Below are 19,922 nucleotides of genomic sequence, written 5' to 3'. Positions count from 1 at the left end.
CTTGTACTCTGTCATTGGAGCAGTGTCCTCACACCCTCCTCCTAGGATTAGCCCGCTGCCTTTAAATACTACATTCACACAATGCTTCTCTGCCGAGCATAAACCTTCTTGGAAGTTACTGTGTTCAGCCACAAGCCCTTGCTTGTTTTCCTCGTGACTAATCCTGTGGAAGTATTCCAGGATTAGTTCCTGCTTTCCCTGCAACCTGCTGCTTCTATTCTTAGCAGAGGTTGCTGTCTGGACCCCGTGGCCTGCTGCTCTTTCTCCCTTTGCAGAGGTCAGCTTTAACTCTCGCGCTGAAGCACCCCGGAGACCTGCTTTGTGCTATCTCCCTGGAGCCGCAACCTGCTGCTTCTACCCTTAGCAGAGGTAGCCGTTGGGACCCCGTGGCCTGCTGCTCTTTCTCCCTTCGCAGAGGCCAGCTTGAACTCTTGCGCTGAAGCAGTGGTTTACCGGTGCTGCCTGGCGGTGTCCCCACTCTGGTCTGCCTTCCCTCTCCTAGACCGGCGCCATGGGACGTGGATGCCACTCGCGCAAACCCCGTTCCCGACCTGCAGCGATTACGCTGAATCAGGAGGACCTGCTTGATTTCTTGACCTTACTTGGACTACGACTACCCGGATATCTCCTATCCCGACTCTGGCTCGTCCAACGATTACGCTGTTCTCTCCAATCCTGAACCTGGCCTGTTTGACGATGAATTCCGCACTCCGGACCAGTCTGCGCGGTCTAAGGTCGGTGATCTCATAACCCAGCCTCAGCCACACGGTCCAGCCCCGGTTGGTGGCGAGCACAACCGTAACAGGTATGTGGTATTTGTGCTTGAAAATACATTCTTTGAACGACAGGCTCAAAATAATCCACATAAGAAAAACAACACAAAAGGTTAGCATATAATAAAGCTCAAGTAAACACAATGTGCTCCCATGTAATGTTCATATTAACCCACCCATTGTTCTCTTTCTGTTAGGCATGCCGGCTGAAACAACCACTGCTGTATGCTGTATGATTATGGGTGGAATATTTGAAAGGTTTCCAAAACTTAAAGTTTGCTTTGCACATGGAGGTATGATGTTGATTTAATGATGTTGTGGAACCTCATCTTCTATGTTAAGGGTGCGCAAACTGGGGGGCGCAAGATTTTTTTGGGGGGTTGGGGGGAAGGGGCGTGACGGTTGCAGAGGCCCCCTGCTCTTCACCCAAGGCATTTAAATTAAACACTGCGGTACCACATGAGGCCTCTGCAACTCAACGTACCGACATTCAGAGGTGTGACGCGTCGCCATGGCAATGTGGCATCAAATGACGCCGTGGGGTTATGTGACGTCACGTCACATGACCCCACTGCTTCATTTCACGCCGGCAAAAAACATAAGGGGGGCACGACCACTGGTGGGAGCAGGCAGGGGGCGCAGCGCCAAACGTTTGTGCACCCCTGTACTATGCAACACATATGGAACCAGGAAGTTGGGACAAATTACCATCTTAAAAGACAACGATTTCAGATTCCATGGGTCAGCTTTTTGTAACAATATATAGGTTTTAAAGGAGCTGTTCCTCCCACTCTTTTTTTGTTTTAGCCCCCATTTTATTTACAGCCAAACACAACTATCTTCAGCTCCATAGACACCCCCCCAACCCACCCCTCCAGTTCCCAAGGTACCCACCGGTTAAGTTCCTGGTTTTAAATCTCCTTCAGGGGAAAGAAAATGGCTGCCAAATCTCAGGTCAATAGGAAGTTACATCATCATGTGTGGCTTCCTATTGGACGGCCATTTAAATCCCCATGAAAAACAAGGAAGTAATACCAGTGACTTCACCAGTAACTATCTCGGGAACCTGTGGGTTCCCCGGAGCTCAAAATAGTGTGGTTGATCTCTGGAGGACCCCTCCGGGTACCAATCCGGTATAAAAGGAAGTCAGTGTGTATTGCTGTACAGGCAGTCCTCGGTTATCCAACGGAACCCGTTCTGGAAGTAGCGTTGGATAGTGAAACCGTTGTAAAGTGAGTCCCGTGTTAATCAGTGGCGGTGAGCGTCGGATAACGCATTCAGGCGTCGGATAACACATTCCGGCGTCAAAACGGCCCCTTAGGGTTGCATTGTAAAGCGTTGGATACGCCATTCGTTGTAAAGTGAAACGTTGGATAACGAGGACTACCCGTATTAAGAATTTATAAACATAGGCAACCATAGTATAGATGTGATTAACACAGTAACAACTGCAAGTAGGAATGCATAATAACTTTGCTGTATGAAAACATAGACTTTTTATTTCCACAAAGTATTTGGACCATTAGAACAAAGGAAAAAAGCACTAGTATAAAAAATATATCGTGAGTTTCATTTTGCTGATGTTTCAGGGGTCACAGCGAATTTATTTTAAACTGCCATTTTATCAAAGACGCACATGAAAGCTAAAGACTTCCTGAAGTGCCTTTTAAAAGAACAGATTCTAGATTTTAGCGAAGACCCTTCTTGACCTGATGCTTATTAAACTACTGTAGCTCCACAATTCTTTTGAAAGTATCCATTTAGCGCTTCTACTTTGACACATCAAGGATCACAAATGGACATAATGGTGTTAAAGCCACAATTCAGCTGGCCTTTTTTCTTTTTTACAGCATGGGAACATGGGCTCGTCCAGAGCTGAATTTTTAGTTCTGGGTATCACCTGGTTTCCACGATACTAACCTGTGAAGTTACTAATGGATTTAAATGGCTTTCGAATAGGGAGCTGCAACCAATGACGTTGAGGCTTCCTGTTGGCCTCCAAGACCTGCAAGTTTTGGCAGCCATTGAGTGTCCTCTGGAAGCAGCTTTAACACTTGTAACTTCACGTGGGAAACTCTAAACGACTCCTGGTTCCCATAAGTAGCAAGAATTGCCGCTTTACATGATGAAGGCTAAAATGCTATAAAACTTTATTGTAGATCATCCACTTAACCCTTCAGCCCAAGTTGGTGGACAATAAAAGACGGATAGGATATAAGGTTAACATTCAAAAGCAAACGCATTCCTTATCTATGGAACAGGGAGAAGTAACATTTTAATCTCAACAGGGGAATCTGTCTAGTTTAAGGCTAGATCCCCGCTGCAGCACACACTATGGACAAGAACTACCCCTCAATGAGGCCGGCCCGCTAACTACCTTGGCCGCAGAGCGGCCAGATTTTTCTGAAGACAGTAAGGCCTCGGCCAGGGTGGCGCTGAGCGGGCGTGCGCGCTAACGCTGGCCGCTATGAAACACATTGAGGCAATGTGTGTTGTCCAGCGCAAGCCAGCGCCTGCTTGCAGAGCAAGAAAATTTGAATTTGTCGTCCGCAAGCGCGTCACGTGAGCTCCGTGATGTCTCCGTGATGCCCCCGAATCACCCCCCCCGCGCACGCACCTTGCCAGCCAGAAATCTGCTGGCCCAGCAGGGAGCGTAACGTCACCGCGCATGAGCGCGAGCGCGCTAGCTCCCTGCCTGGCTGCAGCCTACAACGGTCTTCAGAACTGGCGACTAGCGCTGGCCATGCCCCCCCGGCGGTTCAGCCAATGAGGGCGAACCTGCCGCGTGATGTCATGGCCACGCCCTCCGCCGTCTTTTTCCCTGCAGCTCTGCACAGACCGGGGAACAGAGCTGCACGTGCCGCTAGCCTGGCAGGTGGGCGTGTAGCGCCGACACTGGAGCCGTAGCCTTAGCTGTAAGTGGGTTAAAAATACCCTGTAGTCTACTAAATGGGATTGCCAAAGTCATATCTTATTAAAAACCAATGTGTTCCCTATTAGTTAAATGTTAATTTTTCTTTTGTAGGTGGAGCCATTCCATACACAATTGGTCGCATTAATCACGGTTTCGATGTGCGCCCCGATCTGTGCGCTGTTGATAATAGTACTGCTCCCCGGAAATACCTCGGCTCTTTTTACACCGATTCTCTAGTTCATGATCCCCGCGCATTAAAACTTCTTGTGGAAATAATAGGGCAGGTAAGTTGCAAAAGTCATTCAAAATGTGGGTGATGTCCAGGCATCCTTAAAATAATAACCTTTCCTGCTGAAAGGGCCTCCAAGGCATTGCAAATGTGCCTCAACTGTGCAAATCCTATTCAACGTTAATCTGTCTTTCAATCCCTTCTTTTGCACAGCAGGGTAAAACCATCCAGCATTTACAGGGTAAAATAAGCTCAGAAAGGTGGAGTATTCGATCCTAGCACTTATTATAGAAATATGGCCCTTCACTTAACTGGTATTTTGCTTGTGTGTGTCTGTGCTCCGATGCATTACAAATCACTTGTCTACATGACATTAGATTGTACCTGATATTTCTCTATCTATATATATATATACTTCTTTCTATAACCTGGTATCATTTCCACACACACAAACTAAAGAAATGCCTGGATTTTCTCTGTGTACTAGGAATTGATCTCCTTGTTACTTTCTAAGGCCCAGATACAGCAATCTCAGCGCGGCTATTTAACATAATGTTAACTTCATGTTTATTGTGACGCCTTATCTAGTAAAGAAAGTCATGTTAACCAGTTTTACTCATAAAGGCTTTATGCGCCGCCCCTCCTTTGTGACGCTAAACCAAATCATGTCGCACCACACAAGGTTGGAAGAAAAGGTCACAGCTTTATTTTAACACCCGCTGTTAAAATCAACCAGCCTGCCCGCCAGCCCAGCAGGATCCATGCGAAATGGGGGCGAGATCCTTGCCCAGACAGCCAGCAATTGGCCCACTCCCTCCCCCCGCCCAAAAGCACTGTAAAATGGGAGGGGGAGATCCTCATTCAGCCATGTTGGGCTGCTTCCCTCCCCCTCCCGCCCCTAGGGTCAGCTTAGGCCCAGCCCTAAAGTTGGCGCCCAGCCTTTTACCAGCGTTGATTGGGCATAGGCCAACCCGGCCCTAAAGCCGGCGCCTCCAGCCTGCCGAGCTGTTCTAGGGGCTCCAGCTGAGGGACGGACCCTAAAGTCCTCGCCCGTTCTCCGTCTCCTGAGCTTGGCTGGCGCGGCAGCTCCGCTGTGACGAGGAGACAAACTGCTCCTGTGTGATACAAAATCATGTTAATATAACATTCCAACAGTTTAATACAATAGCCAAACATTGGGGATGGGTGGGTGGGAATTCCGTTAGCTCTGACTCTTCCCCCCAGGGACCCTCTCTTTATACCCTCTCACCCCCCTCCCCCTAGATGGGAGGAGACAAGCAGCCTTCCCACTCCGTGGGGGAAGGGGGGTTATCCGACCCCCCAGCTCACGCCAATCAGGACGTCGCAGCCCTTAAGGAGCCTACGACCCCATTCTGGGGCCCCTGTCTCATCATTTAAATAGTGCAACGTTGCTTTTTTTAAGACCGTTAGAGATAATGATATGCAAAAGAGGCGTGTACCCAAACATAGCATATCCACTAAAGTCTGTAAGGGGGGAGGAGGAGGAGAGAGGGGAGGAGGAGGAGAGAGGGGGGGGGAAGGGGGTGAGATTGGGGGAAAAGGGGGAGGTGGAGAGGGGGAAAGGGGGAGGACAGAGAGGGGGAAAGAGGGAGGACAGAGAGGGGGAAAGGGGGAGGACAGAGAGGGGGAAAGGGGGAGGACAGAGAGGGGGAATGGGGGAGGACAGAGAGGGGCGATGAGGAGGAGAGAGAGGGATGGGGAGGAGAAGAGGGATCAGGAGGAGAGAGTTGGGGATGATGAGAGAGGAGGGATGGGGAGGAGAAGAGGAGGGATGGGGAGGAGAAGAGGGGGGATGAGGAGGAGAAGAGGGGGGATGAGGATGAGAGAGTTGGGGATGGGGAGGAGAGAGTTGGGGATGGGGAGGAGAGAGGAGGGATGGGGAGGACTCTTTTTTTTTTTTTTAAACACTGTATGTATAAGAATGTTTCAGTTTGGGGTACAAAAGACTGCTATTTTAATAAAAGTAGCCATTTACAACGTATGTGCCCCCCCAAAAACTCCTCTATGTAAAATGTGGGGAGAGACCTGTGAACACACCTGAGAAAGCAGGGAAATATGCAAATTTACATATACAATGTATAATCAAATGATTGAAATATGCATATTTCACAGGTATCCATCCTCCTCCTACACCACCACGAAACCTAGACTAATGAGTTATACAACGTCTGTTACTGTTACAGGTAACGGTATATCACTTGCCCCGATTGAGCTTATTGTATCTGGTCCTTGCTAGGACATATTTAAATTAAATGGCACTGGTGTATTTCGTGTACTTTTGAGAGAAAAAAAAGGACCAACAATGATTCCTGTGGGTAACTCATAATGACTCATAATTAATGTTCATATATTTGTATTAATTTATTTTGTTCAATGACAAAGTTGAATCCATTCACCTGCATTGTTCCAGTGGCCCAAATTCTCAGCAACTTCCATAAATAACTAGGTTGTTTTCTGGAAGGACATCTGTACTTCAAGCAATGTTGTTTTTTCTGGCGAAATCATATCCATCTGAAAAGGCTTCATTAAAAAGAATTAGGTCAACCTTTTGCTCCAGTTACACTACCTGGTATAAAGATGATCCTTTCTCCATACTCTGAGTAGATGCATAACACGTAGATACATTCATAAGGCCCGTAATATAGTGGGCGCACGCGTGTGTGAACGCTTGTGCACGTGACGCACTTTCGTGTGTGAGCGACAGGCTTGGAAGGTACTATGTGTGTGTCACTGTGTGTTTTGTGTGTCACTGGGGAAGCTGTGTGTGTCACTGTGTTTGTGTGTCACTGGGGAAGCTGTGTGTGTCACTGTGTTTGTGTGTCACTGGAGAAGCTGTGCGTGTGTGTGTGTGTGTGTGTGTGTGTGTGTGTGTGTGTGTGTGTGTGTGTGTGTGTGTGTGTGTGTGTGTGTGTGTGTGTGTGTGTGTGTGTGTGTTAAAAATTAAAAAAGACATGCTTTGAGAAGAAATTATTTATTAATTTTGTGCAACTTTATACACATACACACACACACACACACACACACACACACACACACACACACACACACACACACACACACACACACACACACACACACTGCAGACACTGAGCGGTACTGGCGCGAATACATAATTTTTGGAGTCTTCCCCCTGATCGCCCCTCCCCCCCACTATATTACGGTCCTAAGACACATTGTGGTGCTTCCTAAACAAGTCTGCAATGTTAAACACAATTAGATAAATGATGATCAGATAAAGGAATATAGCAGGGGCTCCATTAAAGCTCATACGACTTGCTGCTATCTTTTCATGTTGCATGATGTAGTACTGTTGGCAGATTGACTAACAGTGAAGTCATTAATCCAGAACCATCAGAAACAAACGATGGAGAACAAAGACACAGGGTGACCAGCAGGTATAATCTATAAATAATGACATGGGGAACAGGGAGTTGTATCCGTGTGGATGTGCAATAAATACACACCGAGTTTGGCAATAACAAACACAGGTAGAGAGAGGCTTTTAATAAAATGAATGGGTACATTTCTGGTGTTAGGAAAGACCACAGATCATTTACATTATGTGATTGGCGGGTAGGGGGTAGTGCCTCTTATCAAATAGGATAATATGTCTAGTATTTAGCGCCCCCTGTTGGAAAGACAACAATAGTCAGACTTGATTTTTATTTCAGGAATTATTATTTCCATTAGAGACTAAAGGCAATAACAACCTGTATTCCAAAAGCTATCTGTCTCTCCACTGTAACTGTTAAACTGCTACACACAAGGAACAATGCTACATCGGGGCTGGTCAACTCCAGTCCACGGGCCACCAACAGGTCAGGTTTTCAGGATATCCCAGCTTCAGCACAGTTGGCTCAATCAGTGGCTGTTTACTAATTGGCGAAATGTTTAATTTCTCCTTTTGAATGAAATATCGTCAGGTTGCTCCAGTAATTCCAGATGGTTTCTCGGAAAGTGTTGCTGGAAATATGTGACGTGCATATCCAACATTTCGAAGTGTTTGCTGCAGCTCAAACATTGGGCCGTCACTATTACATGTTGGTTAATGCAGGGGTGCACAAACTACTGGTGCTGCACCCACCCACCTACCTGCTCCCCCCTGGTGCTCGCACACCCTCCCCCCCCCCCCCCTACCTCATTTTCCGGTGTGCGGGGTCATGTGACGTCACACTGTGACCCCGCAGTGGAAATTTGACGCCGCATTGCCATGGCGACGGGTCATGTGGCGTCATCTGACGCCGCTTTGCCATGGCGATGCGTCACCACGCTTCTGAATCCTGGTAAGTTGAGAGTTAGAGGCCTCACGTGATCCCCCGGCATTAAATGAAATGCCTTGGGGAAGAGCGCGGGGCCTCTGCAACCGCCTGAGCCCCCCACGTAAAATCTCACACCTCCCAGTTTGCGCACCCCTGGGTTAATGGGTACAATTAAATACTTAGATCATATATTATGAATTCAAAGAAACATAAGAAATTGCATTGTTAAAATAAAAAATGTATCGGTAATTTAAGGATTGCTTCACTGCGGTCATGTAATATTCAATAAAAACATACTACTACAGGCGATACTATGGCGAACATTCGTTATACTCCGAAGTGGCCATTTTTCACTGAAAATCCATACTTAAGACTATGGGGATTTTTCAGCCGAAAACATCCTGAACTGTCCCATCGTACTTTATAAAATGTACCTCTAAGGCTTCGGTCCCAGTCATGTCTGCGACACGCGCGCCCGGCGGGGGGGGGGGGAGGGCAGCGCGTGCACAGCGCTAACCGCGATCTGACAGGGAGAGAGGGAGCTTGCGACGGGAGGGGGCGTGGTCGGGGATTTGCGGGGGCGTGGCCATTACGTCACGCGGCTAGTTCGCCCTCATTGGGTGAACCGCCGGTGGGGGCGTGGCCACGCCTCCTTCGCAAGGTTTGAACTCAATTTCATCGAGTTGAAAAAAAACCCTGCAGCACGGCGCGGCTGCACCTTCAGCGTGACGGTGTCTACTGGGCCCAGCCCCATTGAGGGGCGCTGCTTACACGCACAGCGCACGGTGGCAGTGACTGGGACCGCAGCCTAAGTCAGAGGTCCTCAACTCCAGTCCTCCAACCTCCCCCCCCAACAGGTTAAGTTTCCAGGATATCCCTGCTTCAGCACGGGTGCCTCGGTCTTCGACTGAGCCACTAATTGAGCCACCTGTGTTGAATCAGGGACTGATTGAACCACCTCCTGAAAACCTGACCTGTTTGGGGAGGGGAGGAGGGGTCTTGAGAACCGCTCTGCCTAAGTGATTTATCGCCATCCAAAATGTCATGCACTTGGACTTTTATATAGTAAGATTCCCAGAGAGAGCAAGAAGTTTTCAAGATAACAAACCTTTTGTACATCCTGCATGGAGGGTCCTTATCATTCAATTCCACCAATAACTTTGTGATTCTGAAAATAAAATCCACAGTGACACCCAGTGGTTGAGAAACCAAAATATTAACCCCTGATCAAAATGATTATTATTATTATTATTATTTTTAAATCAATGTTTCAACCCAAATAAAAGCTACAAAAAAAACATTTAGTTCAAAGTTCTAGTAGCTGTATTGGTTCTGAAGAAAAGTAGATTTGATGTAGGTCACCTGATTGATACAATTTTAAATGAGAACAAAATGTGTATTTTCAAAAAAATGTATAACTAGTGTTATTAAATATACATTATTTGTGTAATACCTATACGGTGAAAATAACACATTTCGTTAACCATTTTAATTAAACATCCGTGCTGTGCCAAATACATTTTTGGGCTAATACATAGCGATTTCATTCTGCGCGAACACTATTGGCATTCACAAAAAGCTGAAATTGGCAGATGGTTTTGATCCACGTTTAATTGATTTTGTGGTGCACAGGAATATCTTTTTTTTTAGTGCCTAGCATTAACATCTGTACGTCAAGCACAGCCCGTTTCTGTGCGCTAACAAATATTTTGTCACGCAGCTGCAGAAATTGGAGGTTAATACAAGGGTGGACAAAAATATGAAATACTTAGGAGCCAGACAGCATTTTTAGAAGGGAAGTTGGGGGCGTTACAGCTACAACGCTACCCCTCTGTCGCCCGCTCTGTGTCACTGTGTGTGTGTCAGTGTGCATCTGTGACACTGTGACACTATGACACACAGGTACTCTCTCACACATACACACACAGACACACAGTCTCTCAGATCTCCGCTCCGATTAGCCCCACCCTCTGCTCTCTGATCCTCCCGCTCTCCTCCATTGAGCTGTGCAGTGACACGCACACACTATGGCCGCTTTTATAGTGGCAGCGCGCGATGGAGCGTATGGCGCTGCTCGAGCGATTTCTGCTCATAGGGTTTGCGTGATGGGGAGGCGTGACCCTAATTGTCTGAACTGCGCACGTGACCCGGCCGTCATGCGAAAAGACAAAAATCTGCCGCGTGGTCGCGTGCATTATGGGCGGCCTCATAGAGGCCTGTTTGCACCGTACATGCGCGCACCGTCACGCCCACAATAAACGCAGCCTTTCATTCGCTCATCTCAGCTCCAACTAGCCCCGCCCCTTGCTGCCCTCGCCGAGCTGCGGTTACTTGACCCGTCAATCAGGTCAGTCATCATTGCGCACAGCACAGGCGCCAGGTGAGACATTTTAAGCAACCAGGATCTTTCCATCCCTGGGTTAATACATAGGCGCACAAAAGCGTAATTGAAATTGACAGGGGCTACAAAAGCCGCCTGCAATGTCTTGTACATAGGGCCCATGGTGTACAAAGCTTTCCAAAACCCCGTACTGAAGGATTCTTCTTCAAGTGTAATGTGGCAGCACAGATAGAAGGAAGCATACTGGTATATATCCTGCTGTGATGGAGCAAGGAGGGAATAAACTCTGTAGGGAGTCTAAGTGGACATATTATGGCAATATTTGATACACTTAATGCCACACATTGTAGAGAAAGTTTGAACAAAACAGTCTGGCACCTCTTCACACCTATGCTTTTCATCCACCCATGAAACCTAGACTACTTATCTCCTGCAAATGTATTCTAATCTATGCACCACTCCACAACTCCCTATAGAGTTTATATCCGCCCATATTCATCACTTTAGGATATACGCAACCTTCCAACTCTGCTGCCACAGAACCATGAGGTTTCCATATCTCCGTGCGCAATAAGTTCATCTATGAAAAGCTCTAATGTTGATCTAATAACGGGTATCACACCCTACATCGAATCTACAACAAGCCTGCAATTGTTTACCAGTGTTACTGACATTTCTTAGTTCAAAAGAGAGGTTCTTTACAGTAGTTACAGATGTTGACCTAAACTTCTGAAAAGCCAGAAGTTGGGAACTGAATAGAAACCACTACTGAATAGTCTATGTTTATTGAGCTTCTGTTAAAAGACAGTAGCGTCCTCTGCTGACCCTTGACGCATATTTCTCTAACTTCAGGACAATGTGCTCTTGGGAAGTGACTACCCTTTCCCATTAGGAGAACATAACCCTGGACAACTGATTGAATCTATTGAAGAATTTGATGAACAACTAAAAGTATGATTTCTTACTACTATTATTACCTTCTGTTAAGTGGCTTTTGTGTTGTTTTTCATACAGTATTTTACTAGTGGTTTTGTTTCAAGTGGCAACCACCACCCACCGCCAACTGTATGTATATATTTGTGTAAATATCACCTGAGCCAGGGGGTCCTCTAGTGCAGGGGTGCTCAACTCCAATCCTCAACCCCCTCCCCCACTCAATAGGTGAGGATTTCAGGATATCACAGCTTCAGCACAGGTGGCTCAGAGGCTCAGTCGAAGACTGGAGCCTCTGATTGAGCCAACTGTGCTGAAGCTGGGATATCCTGAAAACCTGACCTGTTGAGGACAGGAGTTGAGCACCCCTGCCCTAGAGCTAAAGTTCTCACTGGTTTTGCAGATACTGTACTTATTACGTGAGTCACCCCGTGCAAAAACAGGGGCACCTTATGTACAGGAGCCAACCAGCGTGGAGAATGTTGCACATAATTTCAACATCCTCCTTGGAACACCAATTGGCTCACAAACCAGAGGCCATTTTGATTTTGAACCCCCATATCAGTTGTGCATTTCTCCAGAAGCCGTGTTTTTCCAATTACAGGCAGTCCTCGGTTATCCGACAAAATGCGTTACTCAAAATGGCGTTGGATAGCGAAACGTTGTAAAGTGAAACACGCTTTCCCATAGAAACACTGTTTAAATGAAAGGTTCCGTTCCTGAAGGCATTTTTAATGCTAAAATACACAAAATATATAATATAAAAATATAATATATTATTTAGTATAATATATATATTATATACACATAAATAACTTTGCAAAGCGTCGTAAGAGCATTGGATAAGCCGTTTTGGCGTTGTAAAAATGAACATAGGTATGCATCGCATAGCGTTGGATAAGCCATTCGTTGTAAAACGAGGACTGCCTGTATACCTATGCTATGTATATAAAACAAATCCCCTTAGCATGTGTGCTATTTTAACCCTTTCAGAAGGGCCGCCGACAGGGGGTTGGGGGGAGGCCGAGGACAAGTGGAGGGGAGGGCGGGGGCGAGGTCCAGCGCAGGTGCTAAGGGTGTCCTTACAGAGCTCCGCCAACTCATTCCTACTGCTCTCCTTGCTCATTCTCACATGTGCACAGGCTATTGGGAGTTGTAGTCCAGCTCCAGATCCAATGCATGAACAGCCGAAGGCAGCAGAACCACAAATCTCACCATCCCTTGTGTAAGCCCCCAGAAGGAAGTTACATGACAGGCATCAGCCAGTCATTACAGAGGCTCCCAGGAATGTAATAGTTTCTCTGCCTCTTGCACCCCCGACCCCTCTCTACCTCATGCCACAATCTCTCTCCCTCCTGCACCCAATACCCAGTCTCTGCCTCCTGTATCCACTTCCTCCCTCTCCCTCCTGCCTACATCCACTGTTCCTCTCCCTCACTCCTGCGCCCACAGCCTGTCTTCCTCTCCTGCACCCACTGACCCCACCCTTGCTCCCTCCTGCACCCCCTGACCCACATCCACTGCCCTCCACTCCCTCCTGCCTAACAAACCCCCCTCTCTCTCCCTCCTGCACTGACAGCCCCTCACTCCCTCACCTATTTTGTATGTGTACACACACCAAAGGTACTTTCTCTGGGCAAGTATCCTCTTCCTAGAAGATGGCCATTTCACACTTTTTATATAAACACATTTTGATAAAAAGGAACAATAGTAAGAAGTGGGTGTCACGTCCGTATGGCAGGGGTGCGCACACGATTTTCTTGGGTGGGGGCACGGCTATTAGAGGCCCCGCGCTTCCCAGAAGGCATTTAAAATAAATGCCAGGGATCGCGCGAGGCCTCTAACTCTGTACTTACCTTGGTTCCAGCGACGCATCTCCATGGCAACTGGCGTCAAATGACCCTCTCTGGGGGGCATGAACCGGAGGGGAGAGACAGGGGGCGCATTATGGTAAGTTTGCGCACCCCTGACGTACGGCACACTTGTATGCACATGACTTGCATATGTGACAAGGGTTAATACACAGATATCCAGCCGATACATTCTTCACTTTGCAAAGTCCCTCAAATGAATAATATCTCCTGTCACATTGGTCACACCTGTGAGCATTTGAGATATGTGCCATGGGTTAATACACAGTTAACTACCTGACTCACCTTTCACCTACGCAAGTTACCTCAAATGAGTAATAGCTACCCTCAATCTGTCACTACATATATATTTCATCCGCTGTCACTACGAAATAAATGATCAAAACGAATTTGCAGTCTAAGATCCGTTAATATAGAAAACTATGTACTTAACACGAAAATTTACATTAAGCTCTATAAAGTGTGCAACAGTTCAAATCAGAGCCCAAAGTTATTACTTAAAGTTTGCATTTAATATACAAAAAGTGCAGCACTTAGGTAACAGAAAAAGATTGCAAGAACATACAGTATAAAAATGCAGACAATTTCTTAAAATAAAAAGATGAAACAATCAGAATTCCCTATACGTTACCACATGTAATAGGTTCTTCACAGAGAAGTCACTGGATTGAAGACAATTCATGTGTCTGATCCCAAAACACACCTGTTAAATTCTGCTTCATAATTCAAATGCAGGGTTTATATTGTAAAATTCCTTAAATTGATAACAACATAAGGCTCCCTTTCATCAATCTCTCTATATTACAGTTTTACAACTTTAAAGAAGAAACCCTTTCTTTCGACTTTTAAACCTTGCCTGCCTACCTCTGCCTCTCTCTATATAAAAACTTCTTAACTTTGTTTGCATAATACTTAGACAAACTCCATCTACACTATTGCGTCTGTGTATTTAATATGCGCGCCTGAATATGAAATATAACAACCTAGCTTTTACCTTTGCATGAGAAACTGATACCCGTCCTTGGTATCTCCTAATCATGAAGTGTTTGGCATCATTTGATTAATCTCATTGTAACTGTTACAAATATCTATTTGTTATTCTTGCAAATTGCTGTTAGGGGAGCGCAGAAATGAAAATTGAGTAAACAATACAAACAGAAATGGATGTGCAATTAGAGGTGTTGAGAATGCACACAGATAGGGTATTTTTTCACTCGACGGGATTTGCTGCGTTCCAGCACCATATACCGGATGCGGTTGCAGGGACTTTTCTGTGCCGTAGCGATCCTGGAATCCGCTGCAGCCGACGGAAGTTATTTGATGCGAGTTGCACATTGCCATTGTGTTTAATAAATATATTTGCTTTAAAAAAAAACTATTATCTCTCTGCATTTGCTGTCCGGCACTGAGGGACCCCGCATGTGACTGAGAAACTCACATCCTACACACACTGTTGTGATCATCCATGGACTTGAGGGAAATTGGAGACTGGATAGTCATAGAAATCTCTCAAGGAAACCTTCCACATATTCCATGCTTACACATGGCCGTGTAAGTAATATTATTACTGTATTATTTTCTCCATCCACTCTTCTCCCCAATATTGGTGTCCCACCCCTATCTGTGTGCATTCTCAACACCTCTAATTGCACATCCATTTCTGTTTGTATTGTTTACACAATTTTCCAGCTCATTTCTCAGCTCCCATCCCCCCTTTTCTCACCTAATTTACATGAGGATCCTGAATAGATCCTATTGGGTTGAGCAGCACGAATTGGACTCCATCACATGGCACCAGCAATAATAGGGTGCTTGTAAGGCTAAGTCAATGCTGCCGCAGACCGCACTGAGGCGTCATCACATTGCCTTAAGACATTGGGCGCGCGAGGAATCAGTTGAAACCGATTTCTCGGCACGACCGGCAGGTCATGTGAGCGATTCCCCCAATGAGGGCGAACCAGCTCCGTGAGGCCCCTAGACACGCTCCCCATGGTGCGTCTAGCATGGCCAAAAACCGCACCCGCTTCACGCGGGTGACGTCACGCAGGCACACGCCTCCGCTCGGACTAAAGCTGTATGGACCCAGCCTAAGAGTCCACCTTGACAGTAATTTCACCCAGTTATTTCTATTGCATTGTATAGAGATCGCCTTAGTTTTTTCCTCCAAATTGCTGTTAGGTCCAGGATATTTCATATTGAATACATTTACAGATTTTTGGAGCGGTCGTGCTCGCCCCACCCTCTGATATTCTACAGATCACAAAGGCATCCCTTTCAAGTTACATATAAAAAGCTTTCCATTTATTTTAGTGTCACAAAAACAACAGACATGAGGCACACCAAGCAAGAAAAGAAAGGGGGGTGCAAATACCGGTGCTCCTAACCCCAGGTCAGACTCGCTGCTGTTCATGTAATTCAAAAGTATGCAGAGAGCAAGGGCACAAGTCTGTTCTCACAAAGCAAACCATTTATTAGCCACAGGCGGCCAACGTTTCGGCTGGCACAGCAGCCTCTGTCAAAGAGAATGTTCCTCTGTGGCTAATAGTTTACTTTGTGAAAACGAACTTGTGCCATTCTCGGCATACTTTTGTAGCCTAATGTCAGGACAGTCATATCTAACCTCCTCCGGACCACTTACAAAACCAGATATCCTTATCCATAGATCAGCACATAAAACTAGGCATGGACAGGGGTCCTGACAAAAAAACAATTCTTTTTTAAACACTTTTTAACCACCATTAACCTCTCGTGTGCCAGATTGATTCAAATACTTTCTGCCACATTCATTAGAGGAGGAAACAAATGAATTCTAATAAAATGAAAATTAAAAGCTCCAACGGTGAGGGGTGGGAGGTGGTATGTGTACTGTAAATAATTAAAAAAAATATGTTTATGGAAAACAAATTAAATATATTTAATCTTGGTTATTTGGGGCCTGAGTAAGCCTCTGTCTTGCTCAACAACTCGGGGTCCCATTCAAGACTATAGTCCTGGGCCCCGGCAAAGCTGCTAGCGGTCCTTCCTTTTAGTCCAGGAGGGTGGTACCGCTCCGTGACCACAGTCCCGCCAGCAGTTCCGCATGACAAGACTGCTCCTTCAGTGTGGTACGGAAAATGTCATAAGGGCCCCTGGGGTGGCACTTTTCTTGACACCGTACATTGGTAGGGCACGGAGGGGGTTAAGCTTTCACACATGGGTCACATACGTTAGTGATGCTGTTATAGATTAACTTTTAAGACCTCACCAGTCCCTTCTTCAGATGTGTAAAGGAAAAATGTTGTATGGTGCTCAATAAAAAACAGCAGAACTAAAACATAATGAATTCTTGAAGATATGGAATTTAACCCACTAAATGAAGATAACAAATAATTCCGAAAGATGTAAGCTGGTAAACTATAATCCCACAAAGCACAGCAGTAAGGATATAATAATAGTTAACACCTGCCGGTGACCAGTGTAATAAACATCTATTTCAACGGAATAAACTTATTGAATAAAGTCCAGAACATAGTGGATAAACTAGAAAGGACTTGTGTTAGTCCGAAACGCGTTGGTGTGGTTTTTGTTCTTCCTCCATTAAATAAGCTTTAATTTTTATTATGGGAACGCATCCTTGTTTTTTGTTCTGGCTTTGCCAGTTTTGGATTTAGTGCTCCGTTTTCTTCTCCATTTTTCCTTCTTCAGATGTGGAACAGACTTGTGAGATGTCTGTAGTTCATACACAACATGATCTATTATGTAAACCACATGTTTTTCCAATAAAAGGTATCCCTACCTGCAAAGAAACCACAATTCTTCGCAGGTGTTCTTTGGGACTAGGAAATTAATCTATATGTATTTGGTTTCATTTGTATCCGTAGAACTTGATCATTTTTATCAAATACGCAGCACTTAAATCGACCACTGCAAAACAATCACTATGTTTTTCTTTAACAGGACAGGCTTTTGGCTGGAAATGCATTGACGTTTCTGGGTCTCAACAGAATACAGTTTGAATGACAAGTGCAAAAGAAACACGTTGGAATATACATATTTGAAATTACCTATACTACTTACATTACATAATTCTGTCTGTAAAGATGACATGTATGTAGAAAAAAGGTTAATAAAAAGCTGCATTCTTATTTTGCATGATGTCACTTGTTCTCAGGGGTTGATGGTACAAAAATGAACCAAAGTCCGTAACAGGTTTTAGACGTTACATCCGAGTGACACATTTCTACAAAATCCAGACACCTCAAAGTATTTAAAATAATGATGTTATGTTAATTTGTAAGCAGTTATTACTAGCTACTTCAATCTCCACGCTATGTAACACCCGCTAACATCTCCGCACTTAAACATTAATGGGATCAGCTGTCTGACTGGACCATACTCCATCTTGATGTATTCTCCGACCCACATTGAGTAGCCACTTTACCTTTTTGTGTCAACATTGTCCCTCATTCCCTCGAGAGCGCTCACACGCAGGGCCCTCATTCCCTTTTGTATCTGTTTGTGCATGTTTGTCCTTACTTGTATGTAACCTTTATGTAATGATCAATTCTCTGTACCCCACTGTGGAATATGTTGGCGCTTTACAAACAAGTCAAGAATAACTACTGTACAATTAGTGAGTATTACTCATTTCTGGGGTCATGGTTTTTTGTTACTTATTGTGATCCTATACTATTATTACACTCGTCTAAGTAGTATCTCCCATAAGTGTGAACAGGTTAAATTAGCTTCACTGGCTATGTTTGCATTATTAACCATAAATCCCATTTGGAGTTAAGCCCCTTATGTTGCATCTACTACATTATGAGTGGTTATATAATGGATTACTGATTTAATATGCTTTCAAAACTAATTTGAACTCCAAATCAACATGTTACATTATCTGGCTCTATCTTTGGGACTTAAGATCCATATTCATACTCTGTTCAATACCTTGTCGCACTGATCATAGGACTGTTTCAATCCAATATTTCTAAAGCAATAATCATATCTAGCCACTCCCTTTTGTGTGATGGCCCTGAGGGAATTTACACACACTGTCCTTTCGACAAAGACAGACTGGGATTGGAGGAGGCCCGGCTGTAAATAAACTCTCTGCTAATTTCCAAAGATACCATATGTTTGCTTTGTTTAAGGAAGCCAATGACATTGTTAAGTTGCTCCGAGAATGTTCTTTCCTGAACTAGAAATGCTTCACCTGTTACAGATGCGGTCCAGTAAAGCCGGCCAAAAACAACCTTTTGTAAAGAATTTAACAGTCCGATTGTTTTCCTTAAACAAATCTAACCGTGCTAAATAGAAAATAAAGATTTGACTGCTTGTTTCTTTATACAACACAAAAAGGAAGCTATTCCCAAGTGTCTAAACTACAATATATAAATAACTAAGGGCTGCTTGAAAAAAAGAACTGTTCCTAGTTCTTTGATTGAAGATTCATCCAGGAAAATCAGCGCACCTCCAAGGAATAAAACAGAAAAAAACAAAAAATAGTGAAGCACGTTTTAACAGATCCAAATGGATATAGCGCGGTGAGATATGCACTGTGCCCAGGCACAGAAAGGTTTGTGTAGCGATTACAGATGAGCTGGAGCCTAGATGGTACAATTCCAACTCTTTATGATAAAAAAAGAGGCATACAGGTATACACCACAGATGGAACAGGGACACCAATCACGCGCACGCAAGTTTTCCTCCTTCACCGCGACTATCGCCGTTCACGCCGCCGTCTTTCGTCACTTCCGGTAAGTCTCTGTGCTCTCGCAAATTGGTCCCCACGGCAACCCTACGCATTTCGAAGGGCGTTCCTTCTTCCTCAGGGGTTTGAATGGCATAGTCCATATCCTGTTCACTTATCTTCCCTATGGCACTAATCTAAATTATACTTTATTATCTAAAAGCTTATAGAGTACATTACTGTTTCTTTGATAATTAATTACAAATTAAATTTCTTATGAGCCTCCTAATGGGGGAATGATTTTCAAGTAAATGTTTTCTTTACCCTTAACCCACCCTGTCCTTATAACCAATAAAGAAACAGGTAGAAGCACAGGGGGGCTTTTGTGTGCACAAACACACCGTGAAATCAAACCCTCCCCAGTCTCAGATAATCATGTTTACAAACTATCTTTTAAAAATTATTAAATATTTCTTATAGGCATTAGTTTTTAGCGTGTGTATATATATATATATATATATATATATATATTTATTTATACAGCTCAATCCCCTTATAACGCTGTTCTTGGGGTCCAAAGAATCACATTGCGCTATAAGTGGATCGCATTAGAAATAATGTACAATTGAATGCATTGTACAATAAAGTATTTAAGATACCAATAATCATGTTGTAAAGCAGCGGTGCGCAAACTGGGGGGCGCGAGACTGCCGGCAGGGGGGCGCGGGGTTTACAGAGGCCCCGCACGCTTCCCGAAGGCACTTAAATGAAGTGCCGGGAGAGCTGAAGGGCCTCTGTAAACCTTTACTTACCTAGGCTCCGGCGGCTTCCTTCCTGCGTCGCCATGGCAACGCGGCGTCAAAATGACGCCGCGAGGTCATGTGACGTCACGTTGCTATGGCAACATGAC

The 19,922-nt window shown here is 45.0% G+C and overlaps 1 protein-coding gene across 6 annotated transcripts in view; it reads left to right on the top strand.

Annotated features, from left to right (window-relative positions):
• The window catches only part of ACMSD (aminocarboxymuconate semialdehyde decarboxylase), a 43,387-nt gene extending 25,922 nt beyond the window's left edge, over positions 1 to 17,465 (top strand). For all 6 annotated transcript variants that reach the window (XM_075609539.1, XM_075609534.1, XM_075609535.1 and 3 more), the window contains 4 exons: positions 971 to 1,066; positions 3,799 to 3,971; positions 11,390 to 11,488; positions 17,278 to 17,465. In XM_075609539.1, the coding sequence (XP_075465654.1) occupies positions 971 to 1,066; positions 3,799 to 3,971; positions 11,390 to 11,488; positions 17,278 to 17,340 (431 nt within the window). In that variant the 3' untranslated portion in view covers positions 17,341 to 17,465. The remainder of the gene's footprint in view (positions 1 to 970; positions 1,067 to 3,798; positions 3,972 to 11,389; positions 11,489 to 17,277) is intronic.
• Positions 17,466 to 19,922: the final 2,457 nt, after the last annotated feature.

The sequence above is a fragment of the Ascaphus truei genome, chromosome 7, assembly GCF_040206685.1.
Source record: "Ascaphus truei isolate aAscTru1 chromosome 7, aAscTru1.hap1, whole genome shotgun sequence".
NCBI lineage: Eukaryota > Metazoa > Chordata > Amphibia > Anura > Ascaphidae > Ascaphus > Ascaphus truei.
The sequence above is the reverse complement of the archived record's forward strand: the minus strand, read 5'-3'. Positions and strand labels throughout refer to the sequence as shown.